The sequence below is a fragment of the Lissotriton helveticus genome, chromosome 3_1 (genome assembly GCF_964261635.1).
Source record: "Lissotriton helveticus chromosome 3_1, aLisHel1.1, whole genome shotgun sequence".
Classification (NCBI taxonomy): domain Eukaryota; kingdom Metazoa; phylum Chordata; class Amphibia; order Caudata; family Salamandridae; genus Lissotriton; species Lissotriton helveticus.
This window is the reverse complement of record NC_136061.1, coordinates 2,077,626,461-2,077,648,011: the sequence shown is the minus strand read 5'-3', so window position 1 is coordinate 2,077,648,011 and position 21,551 is coordinate 2,077,626,461. Positions and strand designations below refer to the sequence as shown.

The 21,551-nt window shown below is 44.1% G+C and overlaps 1 protein-coding gene across 1 annotated transcript in view; it reads left to right on the top strand.

Annotated features, from left to right (window-relative positions):
• The window catches only part of FANCI (FA complementation group I), a 765,095-nt gene that overhangs the window by 395,945 nt on the left and 347,599 nt on the right, over positions 1-21,551 (top strand). Inside the window, exons 21-22 of the mRNA XM_078683200.1 lie at positions 1,587-1,772; positions 1,874-1,995. Of these exons, the coding sequence (XP_078539326.1) occupies positions 1,587-1,772; positions 1,874-1,995 (308 nt within the window). The remainder of the gene's footprint in view (positions 1-1,586; positions 1,773-1,873; positions 1,996-21,551) is intronic.

The window sequence follows — 21,551 nt, the reverse complement described above, 5'->3', positions numbered from 1 at the left end:
ACCATAATGTCTGTCTTGGCTTCATTAACTTCATAGCCTGATACTTCTCCAAATTCTTTAGCCAATGAAATTACTGCTAGAAACGCCGATTGTAACTCTGATGTATAAATAAGAAGATCGTCCGCATATAAGGCGACCTTCCTCTCCCAACCCTCAAACACAAAAGACTTGATGTTACTATTATCTCGGATCTTTTGAGCAAAAAAGGCTCTATATAAAAATCAAATAAGAGGGGGGAGAGGGGGCATCCTTGGCGGGTACCCCTAGTGATATTAAATGTGTCCGATAATTCGCCATTGACAAGTATAGATGCTGATGGGTTCTTATACAGAAGTTTAATTGTATTTCTAAGTTTGTTGCCAAAGTTAAATTTTTCCAGGACCTCCGATAGGTAAACCCAATTAACTCTATCGAAGGCCTTAGTGGCATCCAAGGTCATTACGGCTAGAGGAAGTGATGTCACCGTCGCCATATCGATGGCACCTATTAGGTCATAGGTCAATTCATACAACTGACACCCCCTTACAAATCCCTTTTGGTCAGTATGCAAGATGTTTGTTGCAACTGCCCCCAACCTATTTGCTAATACAGAAGTGAAAATGTTATAGTCTGTGTTTAGAATGGAAATTTGTCTGTAAGACCCACAGTTTAATGCTGATTTTCCAGGTTTTAAGATCAACGTAATTGATGCATTATCCCATGATTTTGGAGGGGGCATCCCTTCAAGGAAGATCTTATTAAAGAGCTCAGTCAAAAAGGGGATGATAATTGGAGTCAAAGCTTTATATATTTCAGACGGCAATCCATGCGGGCCTGATGCCCTGCCTTTTTTACTATTGGCTAAAGCTATCTTGACTTCCTCTTGGGAAATCGGCTGGTGGGTAATAATCTTGTTTTTGAGCCATTAGGCACAGTAACCTTTCTTGCATTATTGGCATTTTAAGACCTTCCCTCCTGAGGGTGACAACCTTATCTTTTCTTGACTTGGAACTAAAAGGGAGAAAACATGCTAGTGAATAAGTCCTTTGTTGTTGTACTTGTTACAAAAAATGAAAGATGAGGACTCTGGGGAAAACTATTGAAAGCACCATAGGAGTGAATGCACCTTCAGTTTCTAACTGCCTACATTCTTTTATATTTTGTTTTACCTGTTCTCTCACCATCTTCCTAATATCAGCATTTCTTAGGAGTTAAAGATTCCCAAATTGCCATCAGTGCCCTGTTCTTGCCAAGATACTTCAAACAAATCTTCCACTAGTCTTGAAATCTACTGCTTTTCTTCTGTAGGAGTTTATCCTAAGGAATTGGAGATGTCAGATATGCAGCGATTTAGGGTGCAAATTATTATACTGTTAAACATTCCTAGCTACATTTCAAGATTTAAAGAAGGTTTTGCTTCTGCCTCTTCCATCTATTTGTGCTACACAACTGTATAAATGTTTTGAAATGGAAATATTTGAATGAGAAACGTCTACTGTATATCTCCTTCTGCCTGTGCAATTCAAGTTATGAAGTTTGTATGTGTGGCATTATTAGTTATGTTAGTAATAATTGTGTGCTAATAGCTTCACCATTGTCTGGAATAGGCACATTTAATATGCTGTGTCCAGCACTGTCTGGCCTGGTACAACAACCGTGTGCGTCAGACTAAAGGGTTAGAAGATGAAGATGACGATGATGATGATCACATGGGACTACAACATGACTTGGATGAAATGCTGGAGTCAATCACAAGACGAATGATCAAAAGTGATTTGGAGGATTTTGAATTGGTATGTAGAACTATTTTAGATATCCAGAAGATACTTACTTCCCCCAACAATATTATTTTGGATAATTATTCGAGTTTTAATTGCTTGCTTTTTTGTTTAAGGATAAGTCTGCAGATTTCTCATCGACCTCCAGTGTTGGTGTCAAAAACAATATCTACGCCATTTTAGTTATGGGCGTTTGTGAAGTTCTGATGGAGCACAATTTTACTGTAGGGAATTATAGGTAAGATATCTAGAGGGTATACTATATTTTTCGCTTTCTGTTTCCAAAAAAGAGTCGTAAAGCATTGAAACAATGAAATCATGTTGTTTGTTGATAATTATAGTGAGGCGTAGTGTGCTCTGGGTGGGACCAAAATTCTACCCAACTGTTGATCACAAGGATGTGGTGGCATGCCCAGGGTGTACTATTAATAGAGCTTTTAATTTACTGCCAAATGTATTTTCATGTTTGTGTAGGTTCAAACAAATATGCTGTATTTTGGACATACAGACAATACTTTTAACAGAAAAGACAGTAGGTATCTGACAATTCATGAAGTGAGAAGTGCTCTCACTGATCAAGGAAAGGATATGTGTAGGCTATCTGGTTTTAGGTTTAAACCTATAATAACTGATAAAACCCCACCGAAAGGAAAATAGCCATCACCTGTGTCAACATATAAACAATGAAAAAACACCTTTGCAACCACAAACTAAGTGCTATTCAAAGAAAGGAAAATATGAGTGAAAGAGACATTTTTATTTCCTCCTAAAGGGGCCAATACAATGCAACTTTGTTATACAAGGTAGCATCAAGACAGACTGGGCTAACATTATTCTGCTTGAGTTTTGTTGTTTAGGGACGTCACTAAAACATTGTCTCTTCTTCCTTCTGCTTTTTTTCAGTTTTGTGGTCTTTGGTCTAAAGATGCAGTGTTAAGAAGCATGTCTTAGGTCTTATTTAGTTATTTTATAAACTGTAGAGAATTAGGAAATATAAAAATCATATTTGATATTTTGGCTACATTTGATTTTACTGATGGGTAAAATGGCTGGTTTCATAAGAATCTTTCCTAATATGTACCATCATATTTACCCAGAGACAGAGAATGGGTGAAATCCTTTGATACATCAGCCCTCTTTTCTAGTGAGGCAGTATTGATTGCAAGTGAATTGCCAAACACCCCAAGCTTTAAACATTCAATGCAAGATGTAGTGACAGGTATATGTGAAACAAATGGTGTCCCCAAGCATCTGAAATAGTGGTGAAAACATGACACCAGACATTTGGTAAAAATGGAACGCAGTGTCAATTGGAATGCTGCTGAAAAAAGTTCCTACCAAGTTAAAAAAAATGGAGTGAAATTGTTTGTATTTGCAGAAATTCAGCGACGTATGTGAAAAGGTTGTATGATGGTCTGTCAAAATCGATACCTGAGCTGAAGTGCTACCCTGTAAGAAATCCTTGTTACTTGCTAGACGGTATGCTGAAAGCATCTTTCCAATCTTCAGTTATTGAAGAATGCTATTGAATTTGCAGTCCATTCTGGAGCAGTAAAAATTTATTTGGATCTCATATACCCTGTGCACATGCACTATCAGTGCAGAAAGCAAGCAATAATTAAAATTAAATTAAAATTCCATAAACACTGGAAAAACACTGTTTCTGTTATTTTTAATAGCACAAAAATGTGTAACCACTGATAACTACTGTTTTTTAAGATGTTGAAAAAACTGAAAAAACCCCACCTGAATCTACCAAAAATAGAAACTGAAAACAGGAAAGCCTAGATATGTGCCACCCTTTCTTGACAGGTTGAAGGAGCTTAAAGATGTATGATAGAAGGGAGCTGAATCAAGGTGACATCATTTGGTCACGAGCCATGCCTCAGTTAAGGGATCAGGAGGCTGATTGTGCTGTAGGACTTTTTGACCTTAGTGTGTAATTAAATTATATTTTGTTTCTAACCACCCCTTGATTAAAAAAAATATGCGTATGAATGTTCAACAAATATGTTTTACAGGCAGCAAAACCACACCAACGACAGCAGAAAGATCTTCCAGTATTTGGCAAGAGAGCTCTTCGTTGTCATAACTCCTATTCCTTTGATCAAGTCACAGTCTCTCTTCACCTTTTGAATGAATGAATGAGAGCATTTATAAAGCGCAGCATATACTCCGAGGAGCATCATCCCGCTATCAAAAGCGGGGGGTCTGTGGTGAGGAAATTATTGAGCCCAGTCTGGTATAAGGATCAGATGAGAGATAGCACTTTATGATCTGGGGAAGCAAAAATCCAGGTTTTTAAGAGTTTCTTGAACATGAGTTCAGACTGCGGCAGTCTCAGCTGTATGGGCAAGCTATTCCAGGCTTTAGTTCCCAGGACTGCATTGACTTTCCCCCTCTGAATGACAGGTGGAAGGGGGTGGGGGTTGCTAGAAGGTTTTCCAAGGACGATCGCAGGAGCCAATGAGTGATATATGGTTTAATTCTGGACCTTACGTATTTGGGATCCGTTGCCCTGATGGTTCTAAAGATGATTACTAATATTTTGAAGAGAATCCTTTTATTTATGGGCAGCCAATGGAGGGTTCTGAGGCCGCGGACCCCCTTGGTAGGTTTAATACCAGCCGGGCTGCCGCTCACTCCCATGAACACTAACGGCAAACACCTGCTCACCAATTGGGACCCTATCACAACTCAAGCCACAGTCTCCATCATGAACTCCATGCACTCTGCAGCACCCGAAGGACCCCTGTACCCACCACATCTTCAACCTCGAGAGCAAGATGATTGGTGAGAAGCTCAAGAAAGTCCTGAACAACTCCATCACCTCTGCCTCCTTCCAAGAGGACTGGAAACACGCAGAAGTGAGGCACCTGCTGAAGAAACCTTCCGCCGACCCAGCAGAACAAAAGAGCTACTGGCCCAGCTCCCTGCTCCCCTTTCCAGCAAAGGTTCTCAAGTAAAAAATCAACCAATAACTCATCGAACACCTGGAACACAACAACCTCCTGGATCCCTCTAAATCCGGATTCCAAACCAAGCAGAACACAGAAACAGCCCTGATTGCAGCCACTAACAACATCATGGACCTCCTGGAAAATGGCAGCCCTCGTCCTCCTGGACCTGTCAGCTGCCTTCAACACCGTCTCCCATCACATCTTGATCAACAGACTCCACCACATGGGAATCCAAGGAGATTCCCTCAAATGGATCGCCTCAGACTGAACCAAAGAACCCAGGGAATCATTCTCCCACCATTCACCTTGGAACCCAAGAAGATCATCTGCATCAACGCCCGAGGATCGCCCCTCAGATCCACCCTTTTCAACACATACATGACCCTCCTGGCTTACACCGTCAGATTGCATGAACTCAACATCTTCTCCTATGCTAATGACACCCAGCTCATCCTCTTGCTGTCAGAAGAACCCTTCACCACCGGAGCCAACTTCCACAGATGGATAATGACGTCGCCGACTGGATGGAGGGCAACTGTGTCAAGCTCAACACGGTCAAGACGGAAGTCCTCATCTTTGGGAACAACACCTTGCCATGGAATGACGCACGGTCGCCTGCTGAACTCGGCCCATACCCTACCCCGACAGACCACGCCATCAACCTCGGCATTTTCTTGGACAGCAAGCTATCTATGAAGAAACAGGTAAACACAGTCTTATTCGCCTGCTTCTACACTCTATGCATGCTTTTCAAGATCTTCAGTTTGCTCTCATTCAACACCAGAAGGACAGTCACGTAGGCCCTCGTCACCATCAGGCTAGACTATGGGAACATACTCTACGTAGGAGTCACTGCACACCTCCTAAAGAGATGGCAGACAATGCAATACTCAGCAGCAAGTCTCATCCTCGACCTCCCCCGAAGGACCCACATCATACCGCACCTCCAGAAGCTATACTGGCTTCTGATCCAGAAGAAATGCCAGTTCAAGATGTTAACCCATGCATACAAAACCCCACACAACCAAGACCCGACATACATCAACAAACACTTGACCTTCCACCAACTGACTAGACACCTACTCTCTGCCTCCTTCCTTGCAAACAATCCCTGGATCTGCCAAAGCAACAGTGGAGGATTCTCCTTCTCACATCTGGCGACCGCGGCTTGGAACGACCGTCCTCTACACCTCAGGGCCGCCCCATCGCTCCGGAAATTAAAAAATGTACTCAAGACCTGGTTGTTCGAATGAACAATCACTGCGTCGCAGTTCCCTACTCCAGTGCCTTGACATCCTCACAAGAGATTTGCCGCGCTCTATACATCCCTGATTGATTGAAGTCCATTCTTAACTTAAACAACCTTTACCTACGTGTGCATGTTCATTGGTGCCTTCTGCACCTTTTCCATCAAATTATCATTCCACCTTCCATATCTGAAATGTTCCTGTAGGTAGGCATCCCTCACTATGCCTTCTAGAGTCTGTATGTTGGCCTTTTTTGTTTTGTTGGGAAGTTTACTCCCTTCTCTTCACTATGCTTAGATCTCAGGCTAAATTGAGCATGTGCACTCACACACTTTGAATCCGGGTACATTGACTCAAGTCTGTCACCCAAAGTGTGGGATGTACAGCCTGCTTGGTTCTAGCATTCCTAAGCCTCAGTTGCCACAATCCTCACTTCATCTCTGTGCCTTCTCTGTAAGAGTTTGAAAGTTTGTCTAACCTTATCCCGTGTATGCTTCTGCCTTGGTCGAGCCTAGAGCAGTGCATGCACTGTTCTCTGGGGAGACTTTTAGTAAGGGCTTCCGAAAATGCTACCACTGTGGCCTAGAGCTTGCGTGCATGTGCGCGGGCACGCGCTTACGAGCAGAGGCGCCATATGGCTTTCCTCTCTCGTCATGGGTCACAGGCCCTGGCTGTTCTCTCCTTCCTCTGCATTCCATTCTCCTTATCTCCAAAGTTAAAAACAATCCAGCGCGGACCTTCCTCTTGACACCTCCCTTTGGACAGGGAGGAGGGAAACTGCCATGGAAGTTTGTCAATAGGGCATGAACAGTGCATTTAATGTGACAGTGTCGTAGTTAGTTGTTTTGTTCTATTGCACATGCTGATCATTTGGGGTTGGGACGGATATGTAAAGCTTGTCCCTTCCCTTGTAAAGGGGTGAAGAGTTAACTCCTGTTTCCTAATCGGAAGGCACACCTGGGCGCTTGTATCCTGTCCAAGAACTAAATGTACTGTCATACTGCCCTTGATGAATTACACTGTTGATGTAACAATGCCCGTCTATTTCGATTGTAAAGCAGTGCTTATTGTATTGTTGAATTTACAAATAACAATAAACAGATTTAACAAAAAAAATTAACAGTGCATTTAATTTCTTGAAAACAAGTGTCCCTGTCTCCCTTTCTACTCTGAGCTGCTCGCTCCTCTGGCCCCCACCTCTAGGCTTCAAGGTCAGAGTCTGCCAGCAGCTTCGCTCTGCAGCTCTTCTCTCCCCCCATTTTTCATAGGGGAGGGGAAGAAAGGCTGATTCCATTGCAAGCTTCTCAACCAGCATCTTTAGGTGTGTCATTGAAGTGGCCACTTTACCCTTAATATGTAGTGCTTAACCGCTCTGCCCCCCGCTCTGTCCTAACACTTATCATCAGGTTCAAAGCTCGCAGTGCTTACCCCTCTGCCCCCCGCTCTGTCCTAACACTGATCATCAGGTTCAAAGCTCGCCGTGCTTGTCCCCCTGGCCCCGGCTCTGTCCTAACACTTATCATCAGGTTCAAAGCTCGCCCTGCTAACCCCCCTGCCCCGCTCTGTCCTAACACTTATCATCAGGTTCAAAGCTCGCCGTTCTTACCCCACTGCCCCCGCTCTGTCCTAATACTTATCATCTGGTTCAAAGCTCGCTGTGCTTACCCCCCTGCCCCGCTCTGTCCTAACACTTATCATCAGGTTCAAAGCTCGCTGTGCTTACCCTACTGTCCCCCGCTCAGTCCTAACACTGATCATCAGGTTAAAAGCTCGCCGTGCTTACCCCCGGCCCCCACTCTTTCCTAACACTGATCATCAGGTTCAAAGCTCGCCGTGCTTACCCCCGGCCCCCGCTCTGTCCTAACAGTGATCATCAGGTTCAAAGCTCGCCGTGCTTACCCCCCGGCACCCGCTCTGTCCTAACAGTGATCATCAGGTACAAAGCTCGCCGTGCTTACCCCTCTGCCCCCGCTCTGTCCTAAAACAGATCATCTGGTTCAAAACTCACCGTGTTTACCCCACTACCCCCACTCTGTCCTCACATTTATCATCAGGTTCAAAGCTTGCCGCGCTTACCCCCTGCCCCCACTCTGTCTTAACACTTATCAGGTTCAAAGCTCGCCGTGCTTACCCCCCCTGGCCCCGCTCTGTCGTAACACTTATCAGGTTCAAAGCTGGCCGTGCTTACCCCCCTGCTCTGTCCTAACACTTATCATCAGGTTCAAAGCTCGCCATGCTTGCCCCCCGCTCTGTCCTAAAACTGATCATCCGGTTCAAAGCTCGCTGTGCTAACCCCCCTGCCCCGCTCTGTCCTAACACTTATCATCAGGTTCAAAGCTCGCCCTGCTAACCCCCCTGCCCCGCTCTGTCCTAACACTTATCATCAGGTTCAAAGCTCGCCGTTCTTACCCCACTGCCCCCGCTCTGTCCTAATACTTATCATCTGGTTCAAAGCTCGCTGTGCTTACCCCCCTGCCCCGCTCTGTCCTAACACTTATCATCAGGTTCAAAGCTCGCTGTGCTTACCCTACTGTCCCCCGCTCAGTCCTAACACTGATCATCAGGTTAAAAGCTCGCCGTGCTTACCCCCGGCCCCCACTCTTTCCTAACACTGATCATCAGGTTCAAAGCTCGCCGTGCTTACCCCCGGCCCCCGCTCTGTCCTAACAGTGATCATCAGGTTCAAAGCTCGCCGTGCTTACCCCCCGGCACCCGCTCTGTCCTAACAGTGATCATCAGGTTCAAAGCTCGCCGTGCTTACCCCTCTGCCCCCGCTCTGTCCTAAAACAGATCATCTGGTTCAAAACTCACCGTGTTTACCCCACTACCCCCACTCTGTCCTCACATTTATCATCAGGTTCAAAGCTTGCCGCGCTTACCCCCTGCCCCCACTCTGTCTTAACACTTATCAGGTTCAAAGCTCGCCGTGCTTACCCCCCCTGGCCCCGCTCTGTCGTAACACTTATCAGGTTCAAAGCTGGCCGTGCTTACCCCCCTGCTCTGTCCTAACACTTATCATCAGGTTCAAAGCTCGCCATGCTTGCCCCCCGCTCTGTCCTAAAACTGATCATCCGGTTCAAAGCTCGCTGTGCTAACCCCCCTGCCCCGCTCTGTCCTAACACTTATCATCAGGTTCAAAGCTCGCCGTTCTTACCCCCTGCCCCCGCTCTGTCCTAATACTTATCATCTGGTTCAAAACTCGCTGTGCTAACCCCCCTGCCCCGCTCTGTCCTATCACTTATCATCAGGTTCAAAGCTCGCTGTGCTTACCCTACTGCCCCCCGCTCTGTCCTAACACTGATCATCAGGTTCAAAGCTCGCCATGTTTACCCCCCGGCCCCCGCTCTGTCCTAACAGTGATCATCAGGTTCAAAGCTCGCTGTGCTTACCCCCCGGCCCCCGCTCTGTCCTAACACTGATCATCAGGTTCAAAGCTCGCCGTGCTTACCCCACTACCCCCACTCTGTCCTAACATTTATCATCAGGTTCAAAGCTCGCCATGCTTACCCCCCCTGGCCCCGCTCTGTCGTAACACTTATCAGGTTCAAATCTGGCCGTGCTTACCCCCCTGCTCTGTCCTAACACTTATCATCAGGTTCAAAGCTCACCGTGCTTGCCCCCTGCTCTGTCCTAAAACTGATCATCCGGTTCAAAGCTCGCCATACTTACCCCCCATGCACCCCGCTCTGTTCTAACACTGATCATCAGGTTTAACGCTCGCCATGCTTACCCCCCTGCCCCTCCCGCTCTGTCCTAACACTGATCATCAGGTTTAACGCTCGCCATGCTTATCCCCCCTGCCCCTCCCGCTCAGTCCTAACACTGATCATCAGGTTCAGAGCTCGCCGTGCTTACCCCCCTTCTCCTGCTCTTTCCTGAAAACTTATCATCAGGTTCAAAGCTTGACGTACTTACCCCTCTGCCCCCCCCTCTGTCCTAACACTTATCATTAGGTTCAAAGCTCGCCTTGCTTACCCCCCGACATGCTCTGTCCTAACACTTATCATCAGGTTCAAAGCTCGCTGTGCTTACCCCCCTGCCCTGTCCTAACACTTATCATCAGGTTCAAAGCTCGCCGTGCTTGCCCCCCAATCTGTCCTAAAACTGATCATCCGGTTCAAAGCTCGCCGTGCTTACCCCTTGCCCCCGCTCTGTCCTAACACTTACCATCCGGTTCAAAGCTCGCCGTCCTTACCCCCTCTACCCTCGCTCTGTCCTAATACTTATCATCAGGTTCAAAGCTCGCCGTGCTTACCCCCCTGCCCTGTCCTAACACTTATCATCAGGTTCAAAGCTCGCCGTGCTTGCCCCCCAATCTGTCCTAAAACTGATCATCCGGTTCAAAGCTCGCCGTGCTTACCCCTTGCCCCCGCTTTGTCCTAACACTTATCAGGTTCAAAGCTTGCCGTGCTTGCCCCCCAATCTGTCTTAAAATTATCATCCGGTTCAAAGCTCACCGTCCTTACCCCCTCTACCCTAGCTCTGTCCTAACACTTATGACCAGGTTCAAAGCTCGCCGTGCTTATCCCCCTTTCCCCCGCTCCGTCCTAACACTTATCATCATGTTCAAAGCTCACCCTGCTTACCCCGCTGCCTCCGCTCTGTCCTAACACTTATCAGGTTCAAAGATGGCCGTGCTTACCCCCCTGCCCCACGCACTGTCATAACACTTATCAGGTTCACAGCTCGCCGTTATGCAGCACAATATCCTTGGTGCAACAACATCAACTGTTGCATTGGTTAAACACTTATAAGGTCCCAAAAGCAAGACATATTGGCTATGCCAATGCTTGTTCAGTTCAGGCTGCGACGTTCCTGCCCTCTTCAGCCCAATTTTCCTGATTTAGGCAATCACTTCATTACTTCCACAGCCAGTACACGACAAACAAACAGGCATATGAGGGAGCTCTGTTGATTTTTTGCAGTCATTTTTGCAGTCTTTCAGCTACCTGTGGGTGTTGGGTCCATTTAAGTGCAAGTCTGTATCCTTTTGCTAGTGCATCTCACTCACTCTACTTGAGTACAGTTTGGTCCTTGAATCTCTCTACATCCAGTACCGCATCTTATACCGTGGTTGGGGGTTCAGTGATGTCTTCTTGATACATTTCACTTCTTGCATATAGGAGCTCCCATGCTTGTGCTTTTTCTGACAAGAAAGTCAACACCTAGGCACCTATCCTTCCCTTCCCCTGGTCTTTGGGAGCTTTGTTCTCCCTTTAGACTCCCTTCACATGTTGCGTCCTCACTGTATCTTATCCATGGCAGAGCCATCCTCCCTCCTAATGTGTGCCTCTTCACCCAGCTTCCACTCCGACTGGGTGGTGCAGATGTCACTGGCTCTATCTTTATGGGCCTGCTAATCACCTCTCCCCCTTCAGAGCTGTGCTGCTCCAGCCCTTGGCAGCAGGCTCTCCGCTCCTTTCCAATATCTTCAAGCAAGAGCTTGTCCTGGTGTCTTCAGCCCCGTGTTGCCATCCTTTCTTTCATTTCAAAAAGGGGGTGGTGATGGACAGAGTATCTGAGTTAATCAGAACACTCCTACCCAGTCAACAGATCAGGGCTTGATCCATCACCGTTTTTTAGCTCACTGCACCATCCCAGTTCAGAACCTGGCTATATGCAAATTAGTCCATCCCTGGCCCAGTGCATCATGGGAACAGGGCAGACCAAACTACCAAGCCAATTCTTCACTGGAAAGGAAACAAGCTTCCGGGGACCGGTTTCTGGCATTACAGCCGTCTTCGGCCCGGCTCGCTTGAATCCTGATGGTGCAGTGAGCAAGGGACTCATGTCTGAGCATACCCTTCCACACTCATGGTGGCCAAAATAATTTCAAAAAGGGGGTGGTGATGGACAGAGTATCTGAGTTAATCAGAACACTCCTACCCAGTCAACAGATCAGGGCTTGATCCATCACCGTTTTTTAGCTCACTGCACCATCCCAGTTCAGAACCTGGCTATATGCAAATTAGTCCATCCCTGGCCCAGTGCATCATGGGAACAGGGCAGACCAAACTACCAAGCCAATTCTTCACTGGAAAGGAAACAAGCTTCCGGGGACCGGTTTCTGGCATTACAGCCGTCTTCGGCCCAGCTCGCTTGAATCCTGATGGTGCAGTGAGCAAGGGACTCATGTCTGAGCATACCCTTCCACACTCATGGTGGCCAAAATAATTTCAAAAAGGGGGTGGTGATGGACAGAGTATCTGAGTTAATCAGAACACTCCTACCCAGTCAACAGATCAGGGCTTGATCCATCACCGTTTTTTAGCTCACTGCACCATCCCAGTTCAGAACCTGGCTATATGCAAATTAGTCCATCCCTGGCCCAGTGCATCATGGGAACAGGGCAGACCAAACTACCAAGCCAATTCTTCACTGGAAAGGAAACAAGCTTCCGGGGACCGGTTTCTGGCATTACAGCCGTCTTCGGCCCGGCTCGCTTGAATCCTGATGGTGCAGTGAGCAAGGGACTCATGTCTGAGCATACCCTTCCACACTCATGGTGGCCAAAATAATTTCAAAAAGGGGGTGGTGATGGACAGAGTATCTGAGTTAATCAGAACACTCCTACCCAGTCAACAGATCAGGGCTTGATCCATCACCGTTTTTTAGCTCACTGCACCATCCCAGTTCAGAACCTGGCTATATGCAAATTAGTCCATCCCTGGCCCAGTGCATCATGGGAACAGGGCAGACCAAACTACCAAGCCAATCACACAGCTTTTTCACACAGACCCCTTTTCCCCATAATACTCCAAAGACGTCTGGAGTGGGTGAAAGGTTAAATCCGCCAAACTTAGTAGGAGGAGACTCCTATGTATGGTTCTTGGTTTATTCAACGTTGAAGGATACACTGTTCCAAAATATTGTGCATCTAATCTTTGTTTCCATAGAAACCTGATCTGCAAATAAACAAAATAACCTTCTTGACAGTAGAATGTCAGAAACTGAAGAAGAAAGGGAGACAGCTAGAATAGCAGCTCAACTCCTAGCGGCTGACAATAGTCTCCTACAGCAAGACCCGGATGCAATACTCATCCCGGTCAACATAAGGAAATCTATAACTTTAAAACTTATAGAAAGTGGGCTGACACCGAGAGGTGGTACAGTCATATTCGTAATTGAGGCACACGAATATCGGCAGACAGAGGTATTCTATTCATGGATAAACTTTCCAGCAGCAAACGCTGTAACAAAGGACTTCCACTATTACAAAATAGAGGAACCTCCTAATGAGTACACTCCTTTCGAGAAGGTGGAAATACCACTCAAATACCAAGAGCACCTGCTCTGGTTTAATGGCGCCCTAAAACATAATAATCACATCACCAGGCTCGGTCCACTAGGTAGACCAGGAGCAACGTGGCCGGTCCTAGCCGGATACACACCACATCCAGACATTGAAGAAATGTCTGCACCAGATCTTTTAGCACAGCTAAAACAACTAATTAAAATACACAGACAATTAGTCCAATATGTAATGCGGACTTCAACAGTCCAACCAGCTATTAAAATTCCACAGCTGATCCCTCATCAGGGGAACACAAATAAAATTACACCACAGAACATACAGTCCTGTCTAGGTAAAGTACCCGCAAAACGGGAACAAATTCCATTCTGGTTAGCACAAAAAATCACTCAAATAGAGGCAGTGTTCCCTGATACCACCTCTGTTGAGAAACACAGGATTCTGACTATCTGTCTTCCAATGGGAATCGCACCACATGTGGAGGACTGTGACACTTGGGGTACAGTCTTTGCTTCCATTTACACAAAAACACATGGTGTTCCATCCATGTCAGTAATACCAGATGTGCTAAAACAAATTCAAGATGAAGACGGTCCAGAACCTGCTTTAACTCTTGGTATGAAATTACTAAAAGACTTCAAGCAGGTCTCGGCAATATTATTAGCCAATATAAAGGGAGTAGCAGCAAATGTGGCGATCCGCCAGAGGTTGAAAGAGACAGATATAGCAGACCAACCATTTGAAATTGCCAGAATCATAGAAAAATCCTATGAAGAACTAGGAAGAGATAGTTTGGGTGGAAAACCAGTGAAACCCCAACTTATTGAAAATCCTGAAAAAATATTTATTAAAAATAATCTAAACACTCAAAAAAAGAGCTGGGATGGAAATAAACAATCCACTCCTAAAGAAAAAAGATTCCAGTCCAGAGGAAGGTCTCCTCGGCGGAGAGAAAGATCTCCGGACCAAGGACGCAAGTCTCCCCAGAGGGAGCCCTCTGAGAAAAAATACAACCTTAGAAATAGGGATAATATAAAAAAACCTGATAGATATCAAGATATTGATACACGTCCCTCTCAATCTTTTCAGACTTCCTCGCAGAAATCGGAAAGAAGAGGACGGTCAGAACACAGGGAAGAGCACGTCAAGTCCAAAGACAAGGAACCTGCTCATCAAAATAAAAAATTACAGTTTCCAAAAAAGAAGGTAGCCAGTATTAAAGTAATCAACGATGCCGAGAATACTGAGAACACAGCTGAAAAACGGAGAATGGGCTCAGACAATGCTAGACAGCGCAGCAGAAGTGAGCATAGCTCGCAAGATCCTTATGAATCATCTGGGGACAGTGGACACGAATGAATACATTCAGGTGGAAACTGCAGATACCAGAGTTAGCAAACCTCATAAAATATATGAAATAACATTGCATATAGAGGGGGATAAGACTAGGAAAATAAGGGGTCTCTTTTGGGATAATCTCTCCAAGGGCTATGACATCCTTCTAGCTGAAAAAGACTGGCTACCAGAGTTTGTCAGGGAGTGCCCTCATGGCGAAGAAATAATTATGCCTGCCTTCTCAAATCATATTCCAATTCATAAAAAATATACACTTGCAAGAAAGTGGGCAGTAGCCCAAGCTCCTGCATTATATAAAAACCATGTGGGATGGGATGAGGACTCTCCTCCTCACAAAATCCAGTTAAAATCACAACCTACTGCACAGAGGCAGTACCCAATTAAGCAAGTAGCTAAAAAACGGGTAAAAGAGATCCTACATCAACTTGAATACCAGGGGGTGATTGAAACTTGCACCTCACAAATGAATAATCCTTTGTTTCCTGTCTCCAAACCAGACAATTCATATCGTCTTGTTTTGGACTACAGACACCTTAACTCATGTTGCAAAACCTTTGCAGTACAAAACTCGCATAGTGCTGCACTAATGAATAACATAGTGCGCAAAAAATACAAAACAACATTAGACATCTCTAATGGATTCTTCTGTCAAAATATAGCACCAGAGAGCAGATATTTAACCGCGTTCTCAATAAATGGCGCGCCAAAAAATTTCTGTCGTTTGCCCCAGGGGTTTAAGAACAGCCCAGGATTATTCTCAGCAAGAGTAACAGAGTTACTACAAATATATGATGATGAGGCATTATCTTATGTCGATGACATCTATCTAACAGATGATGACTTGGATACTCACTTGAAGAGAGTGAACACCATAATACTTGGGTTCGCAGCAGAGGGTTACAAATTCAACTTTAAAAAATCAAGAATTGCCCATCTAACTGTCCTGTTTTTAGGATATGAACTATCAAGTGAAGGCAAAAGCCTGGCTGACAATTTCCTAGAGAAATGTGCTGTAATCCAAGCACCTAGAACACTAAAAAACTTACAATCAATTCTAGGTTTCCTAAATTTCGGAAGAACTTACATTATAAATTATGCAGAGAGAGTAAAACCTCTCTATGATCTTATAAAACCAGATTTTAAAAGAATCAATTGGACTCAAAAACACACAGAAATTTTGAGATCTTTACAAACAGACATGTTAGTTAAAACAAAATTACAAACACGTGACAACACACGCAACCTTGTGATTCGAGTCATCCCAGGAAGATGCGGATTCACATACCTGACCTCTAATGAAGGAGAGAAGGTACCGATAGCATACAAATCACATTTGTACACAGAAGCTGAAAAAAGGTTCAGCATTAAGGAAAACATTGTTCATGCGGTTCAAACAGCTGTAGCAAAAGAAAAATACCAAGCCGACGGTAGACAGGTTACAGTCAGAACAGCAGAATCAGCTTTTGAGGCATTAACAACACCATGTAATTTACCGACAACGACACTGAATCCAGAATGGATACAATGGGTAAATTCTGTTGCTACAGACAAAGTAAAATACTATTTTGACCCGGAAATGAAAGAATTAAAATATCTAGAATATGAGAAAGAATACCCTCTGCCAATCGACATTCTGCCTTTACGACAGTACGCCTGTGTAATATATACAGACGGTCATGCTCAACCCTCAGTTTGGGGGGAGCTGGCTTACAAGGCCACATGCGAAATTGTAAAAGAAGTGTGGCGCGGAGGTAAATTAAGACCTCTACTTACAAAAACACACTCAGTGGAAAATAATTCAGAACAACAAACTGAAATAATAGCGTTAAAAATGGCGCTAGATAATGCCGATCGCGAATTCCCGACACTTATAGTGTGCGATTCGTATTACTGCGTCAAATCATACAATAACGATTTACAGAAATGGATTCAAAATGGTTACAAAGATGACACAGGTGCAACAATAAAGCAAAAAGTGCTTTGGGAACAAGTAGTTCTTTTACAGAAAGAACTACCAAAAACTCACGTGATACACTCACTGAGTCATCAGCGTGATGGCGTTCACATTGCAGGGAATTCATTGGCTGAGACAGCCACAGCGGTAGCAACTAAATCGGCTTCCGTAGCTACAAAAAAGCGTGCAGTAAAATACATTGACGGTGAAACTGTGCTGGCAGTAAGAACGTCATCAAAAGGCGACTGCTCAGCGCTACCGATCAATTACCCACTCAATTATACATACATAATCGATGCAAACTCAGTCCCTTTTGCTCGAATCCCTGGAGTGGGGTGATAGAGTAATTCCAAACACGGACAGGAGAGGCTTGTTAATAGCAGACGCACATATGGGTGAGGGTCTCAGACACCTCAAGCTAAAAGATTCTCTGGAAGAATTACAATCAGTGTACTGGTGGCCAGGCATGAGCCTGCATCATCACAATTTTGTAAAAAACTGCCCAGACTGCAATAGAGATCGCAGTGGCGAGATAAACGGTTTAATACCATGGCATTTCACTCCAGAATGTATCAAATCAACAAAAATAATAAAACCCAGTATGAATAATGCGTCACATTAACATGTAAAGACTATTTTTCACTTATATAGTAGACCCCAACTTTCGGCTGACGTCGGAACTGTTATACAAAGATTTGCGAGTCTAGAATGGCATATACGCTAGAAGCATGTTACGTTCTGACCAAAATCTTTCCCTTAGCTCTAAAACAGCTTATGGGGGTGCCTGGCCAGAATGAACATTGCATTGCGGGACTCTTCTCACTTCCTTCCTGAGGGAAATGGGATGGTGTAAAGAAAAAAACAAGGCATAAAGCAATCTATAACAGCAAAGATATTAGGTTCAGGAGTTGGGTGGGTCAAACATTTAATAAGTGTCCAACGGTAGTCTAAATAACCTGCCAAGAAATTCTCTGAAGGGACTCAGTCCGTACGAACTATTGTTTGGGACTAGAATGTTAATCCAGGACTTAGTCAGACTTCAGTGGTTAAAGAAAAATGCTTTGATATCAAAGATCGCTTGGCTATTTTACAGGACTTAAATGAAACAAGAAAAGACCTGAGCAACATAAAGTTGAAACAACAGCCAACAACCACTGAAGAAAAACCACCTGTCCCAGCAAGGCCTGTCTGGATTCCAAAAGTCGGGGATCTGGTCAGAGAGAAGATCGCGGTAAAGAAGGAATTTGGGCCTTCTTACAGAAAAGCAGTTCCTGTCTTGTCTATCAACGGGACAAGATCAGTAGTACTACCGCCCCTTGCTGGTAAAAAGGAGAACCGAGTCATATCCATCAACCTGGTTAAACCACAATCCTGTGGCCGATAACAAATAGTAGGCCAAGTGGACTCCCAAGAAGTAGCAGAACACCAAAGTTTGCTACATCCACAGAGGTTCAAACTGAAAGACTGATCACATTTGAAAAATCTACAGTGAAACAACAAGGACTATGCAACAAAGCAATGGAACTTCAACCTCTTAAAACCCAAATCAAAGCTTTTCATCAAGAAACACCGACCTACGATGATGTAACTACAGACTTTTCTAATGAAACAAAGCAAAATCCAAAAGCAAAAAGTAATCCAGAAGCAATTGGAACAATTGACAGAACGGCATCCGGCTACTTCATCAACTTCGATGATTTTTCAGAAGATCAAAGTGAACCAGAAGTACAGCCATCAACAAAAACTTTTAAAGACAAAGCAAAGGAACTTTTTCATCAACTAAAGGGAACCTATCTGACTTCTCCATGGATTGAAATTTGGGTGACATTAGGTGCATTTATCTTCATACTTTGGCTCACCATGGTACTATGCTTGGGACATTTCATTGAGGGAAAATATGCTAAAATGGACACAGCAAGCCAGAAAATCAACTTGATCCTTAAACCACACACATCTTCACACGTCAAGAAAAGAGAACTTTCTTCAGTGAACTTCACAGCCAATCCTATACCAGGCGGTGTAGCATGGGACAATACTGATTATGAAATCTATGACCCGGTTGAAATCCTGAAGTATCCACATCAATTTAAGATCTCGTTAAGTGACTTTGTAAAACCAAGCACATTTGCTGATGATTGGGACTTTGAAAGTATTAATGATATGATGTCTGACCTAGTAATGTCTGCTAAATTTACAGGACATGATTATTTGCAGGGTTCGTCTAATTATGATCAAATGTTCTGCTACAACCACTATGGTAACTATTATCTCCATAAATCTGCACAACCTAGAAATGTTTTAAATTATAACCAATGGGAACATTGTGCTACTCCACCAAAGGGTAGTTCTAAAACATTTTATGATAAATATTCATATTTTTCAGGGTTTAACACAAGTAATGCAGAAACATTTTATTTCAAATTGTCGAATAAGACAGGTATGAAGACCATGCCTACAAACACGAAATTGATATATTCAGATTCATTTTTTGAGCAAATGAATACATTTGGTTTTGATTTCTGGAACAATAACATTGAAACAAAAACTATTTGGGGTACAAAAGATTGGCAAGTACAAGGTATAGAATCATTGTTCAGAGCCTGCATGATCCCAGAACAAATTATATTTTTGAATGACACTATTCAACAAACTACCTGTCTTGGCTTAGCCAAAATCAAAGACTTAAACAAACCGTCTATTCCAAAGCCAACAACGAACAGTAATAGCTCTATAGATGTTGAGATAGACGTGAACCATATTTTAAACCAAAACAGAACACATCCTGATTGGAAACAATGGTTGATCTGGCCCACAGACACAAATAACTGTCAAGACAGATTCCTGAACAAAATACAGGGGTTCAAATTGACCAGGCCAGACCCTAGATATTCCCAAAGACAACATCCAGGGATAGTAACTACTTACAGTGTGGGCAAGCTCTGCCTTCAATGGCTACAAACATCCACACTGGCAGAAATTAAGCAACACCTAACTTTACTTCAAGAGGGTGCTGACTTGCGTGATTTCATTATGGGACCACGCAAACAGCGTCAAAAACGTTTCATAGCGGCCTCTATATATGCAGCTTACAATGAAGCTTGGAAAGTAACTCAAATTGAGACAGCAGAAAAAATACGGGAAATTGACCGTATTAATTTGGAAAAATCACTTTCTGTTGGGGACAATGGGTTAATGACTCTGTCCTCCAGAATATATTCACTGGACAGTATTGTGTCTTCAGCAATCGATATAATAGCGCAAGACTTACTGATGTTACAACACGGTCAGTCCCAATTGCGTTCTATTATACAACTTGGCTGGACGCTACAAAATCTGCGTTCAGGCTATGTGCCTTGGCGTTTAATCAACACAACGTCACTATTTAATATCTTTAACCTTACTGATAAACAAATCAGTTTGGCACAGAAGGGTGCTGACTATACAATTCTGAGCATTGAAAAACTTGAGAGATTACCATTGACAATGTCAGAACGACCTGTCATTGAATGGATAATACATGGGATAATAAATATTCCGATAACAACTTTCCAGTTTCGATACTGCCAAAAATATATACAGGCAGGCCAGTATGAAAGGTTGGGTAAAGGGTACATTAAGTCAACATGGAACCTGCCCTATACACACACATGTGTTAGTAATAAAGGCCAGAATGCGTTTCTTAGTGGCAATAATTGTGCAAGATCACTAAGCGGTACACTTCTGTGTCAGGGTATTAATTTGCATGGAGCCTGTGAAGGGACTACAAATAACCTTTCATGTCACCAGCTAGGCACACCTGCAGCACAAATAGAACCATTCTTTAGGAGACTCTCGAACGGGAGTTACATTCTAATTGTAGATTGCAGATGTTGCAGTCTGCTGCCCGGAAAACCTTATCTCATAACCGTGACTACGAAGGTCATGTGCTGTGAAAGAGTATTGTTCCCAAACGATGTTTGAGACAGGGAGGCAAGGTTATGGCCCAGTTTGAAAATTTCTTCTATTCGAATTGATACTTTAAGCAGAATGAAGACTGTGCTCCTACAGACGCCAACCGTGTTAACGTCATCAAAAGAAACGTATGATCTCCAAGTTGCAAGGACAACTGCAGAAATTCATTCACTGTTATCAACCAATTCCCCCATACATTTCGCAGAAATACTGAGCGAAATCTTAAATATTTCTGATACAAGTGGAATCTCGAGTGTATTTAAGACAGTGTTTTCGGGCGCTTTAACCCCATTCAAAGCCATCCTGGGCATTTTTCCTGATTTTGTCCATTCAATCTTTGGCGGACTTCCTCTCCTTTTGGGACTAGTGGCAGGCATCCTATTTTTGATCCTGTTACTTCGCTATGGCAAACCACGTCACAGACAAGACACGAGCGACAATGGAAGAAACGATCCTAGCCATACGCTACAGGGACCGCATAACTAAAGTCCTTGGAATAGCCCGGCTTAGAGACCTGAACATGACTTGGTTTCTTTCATTTATACCGATGTGGCAAAGTTGTGTTATGCCTGTATTAAGGTGCTTGCTATGCGGCGAAGAATGCGTGTTGGACACCTGTCTGACACTACGATCGGATGTGCCAATGGACGCAGAGACTTTGTTGGGTCCGGTAACGGCTCATGCATTGTACTGTCCCCAGCGGCTACCAATCCTGATGACCTTATTCGTGGAGACTTCACCACTACGATTGAAGAGTTGTGAAGTACAAGATGAAAGCAGCATCGATCAGGTACGACCTTCTGTCAGCTATGCTGATCGAAACATCAGTGAAGGCAATCATGCTCATGAATGCATGTTACAAAATTTTTCCGAGTTAGTGGAACTTTCGCAAGAAGCAGTTGACAGTTTTTTCGAAAGTCTCAACAATATGATGTTTTCACCAGAGCAGAAAGAATGACTTTGAGCAAACTAGCACACGGCGTTCCCTACACCCTGAATTTGGCCTTCAACTTTGAAAATAAAGCAATAAGAAATTTTCTCACCAGTTTTTACGGGACATTTTTTTTCTCTCCA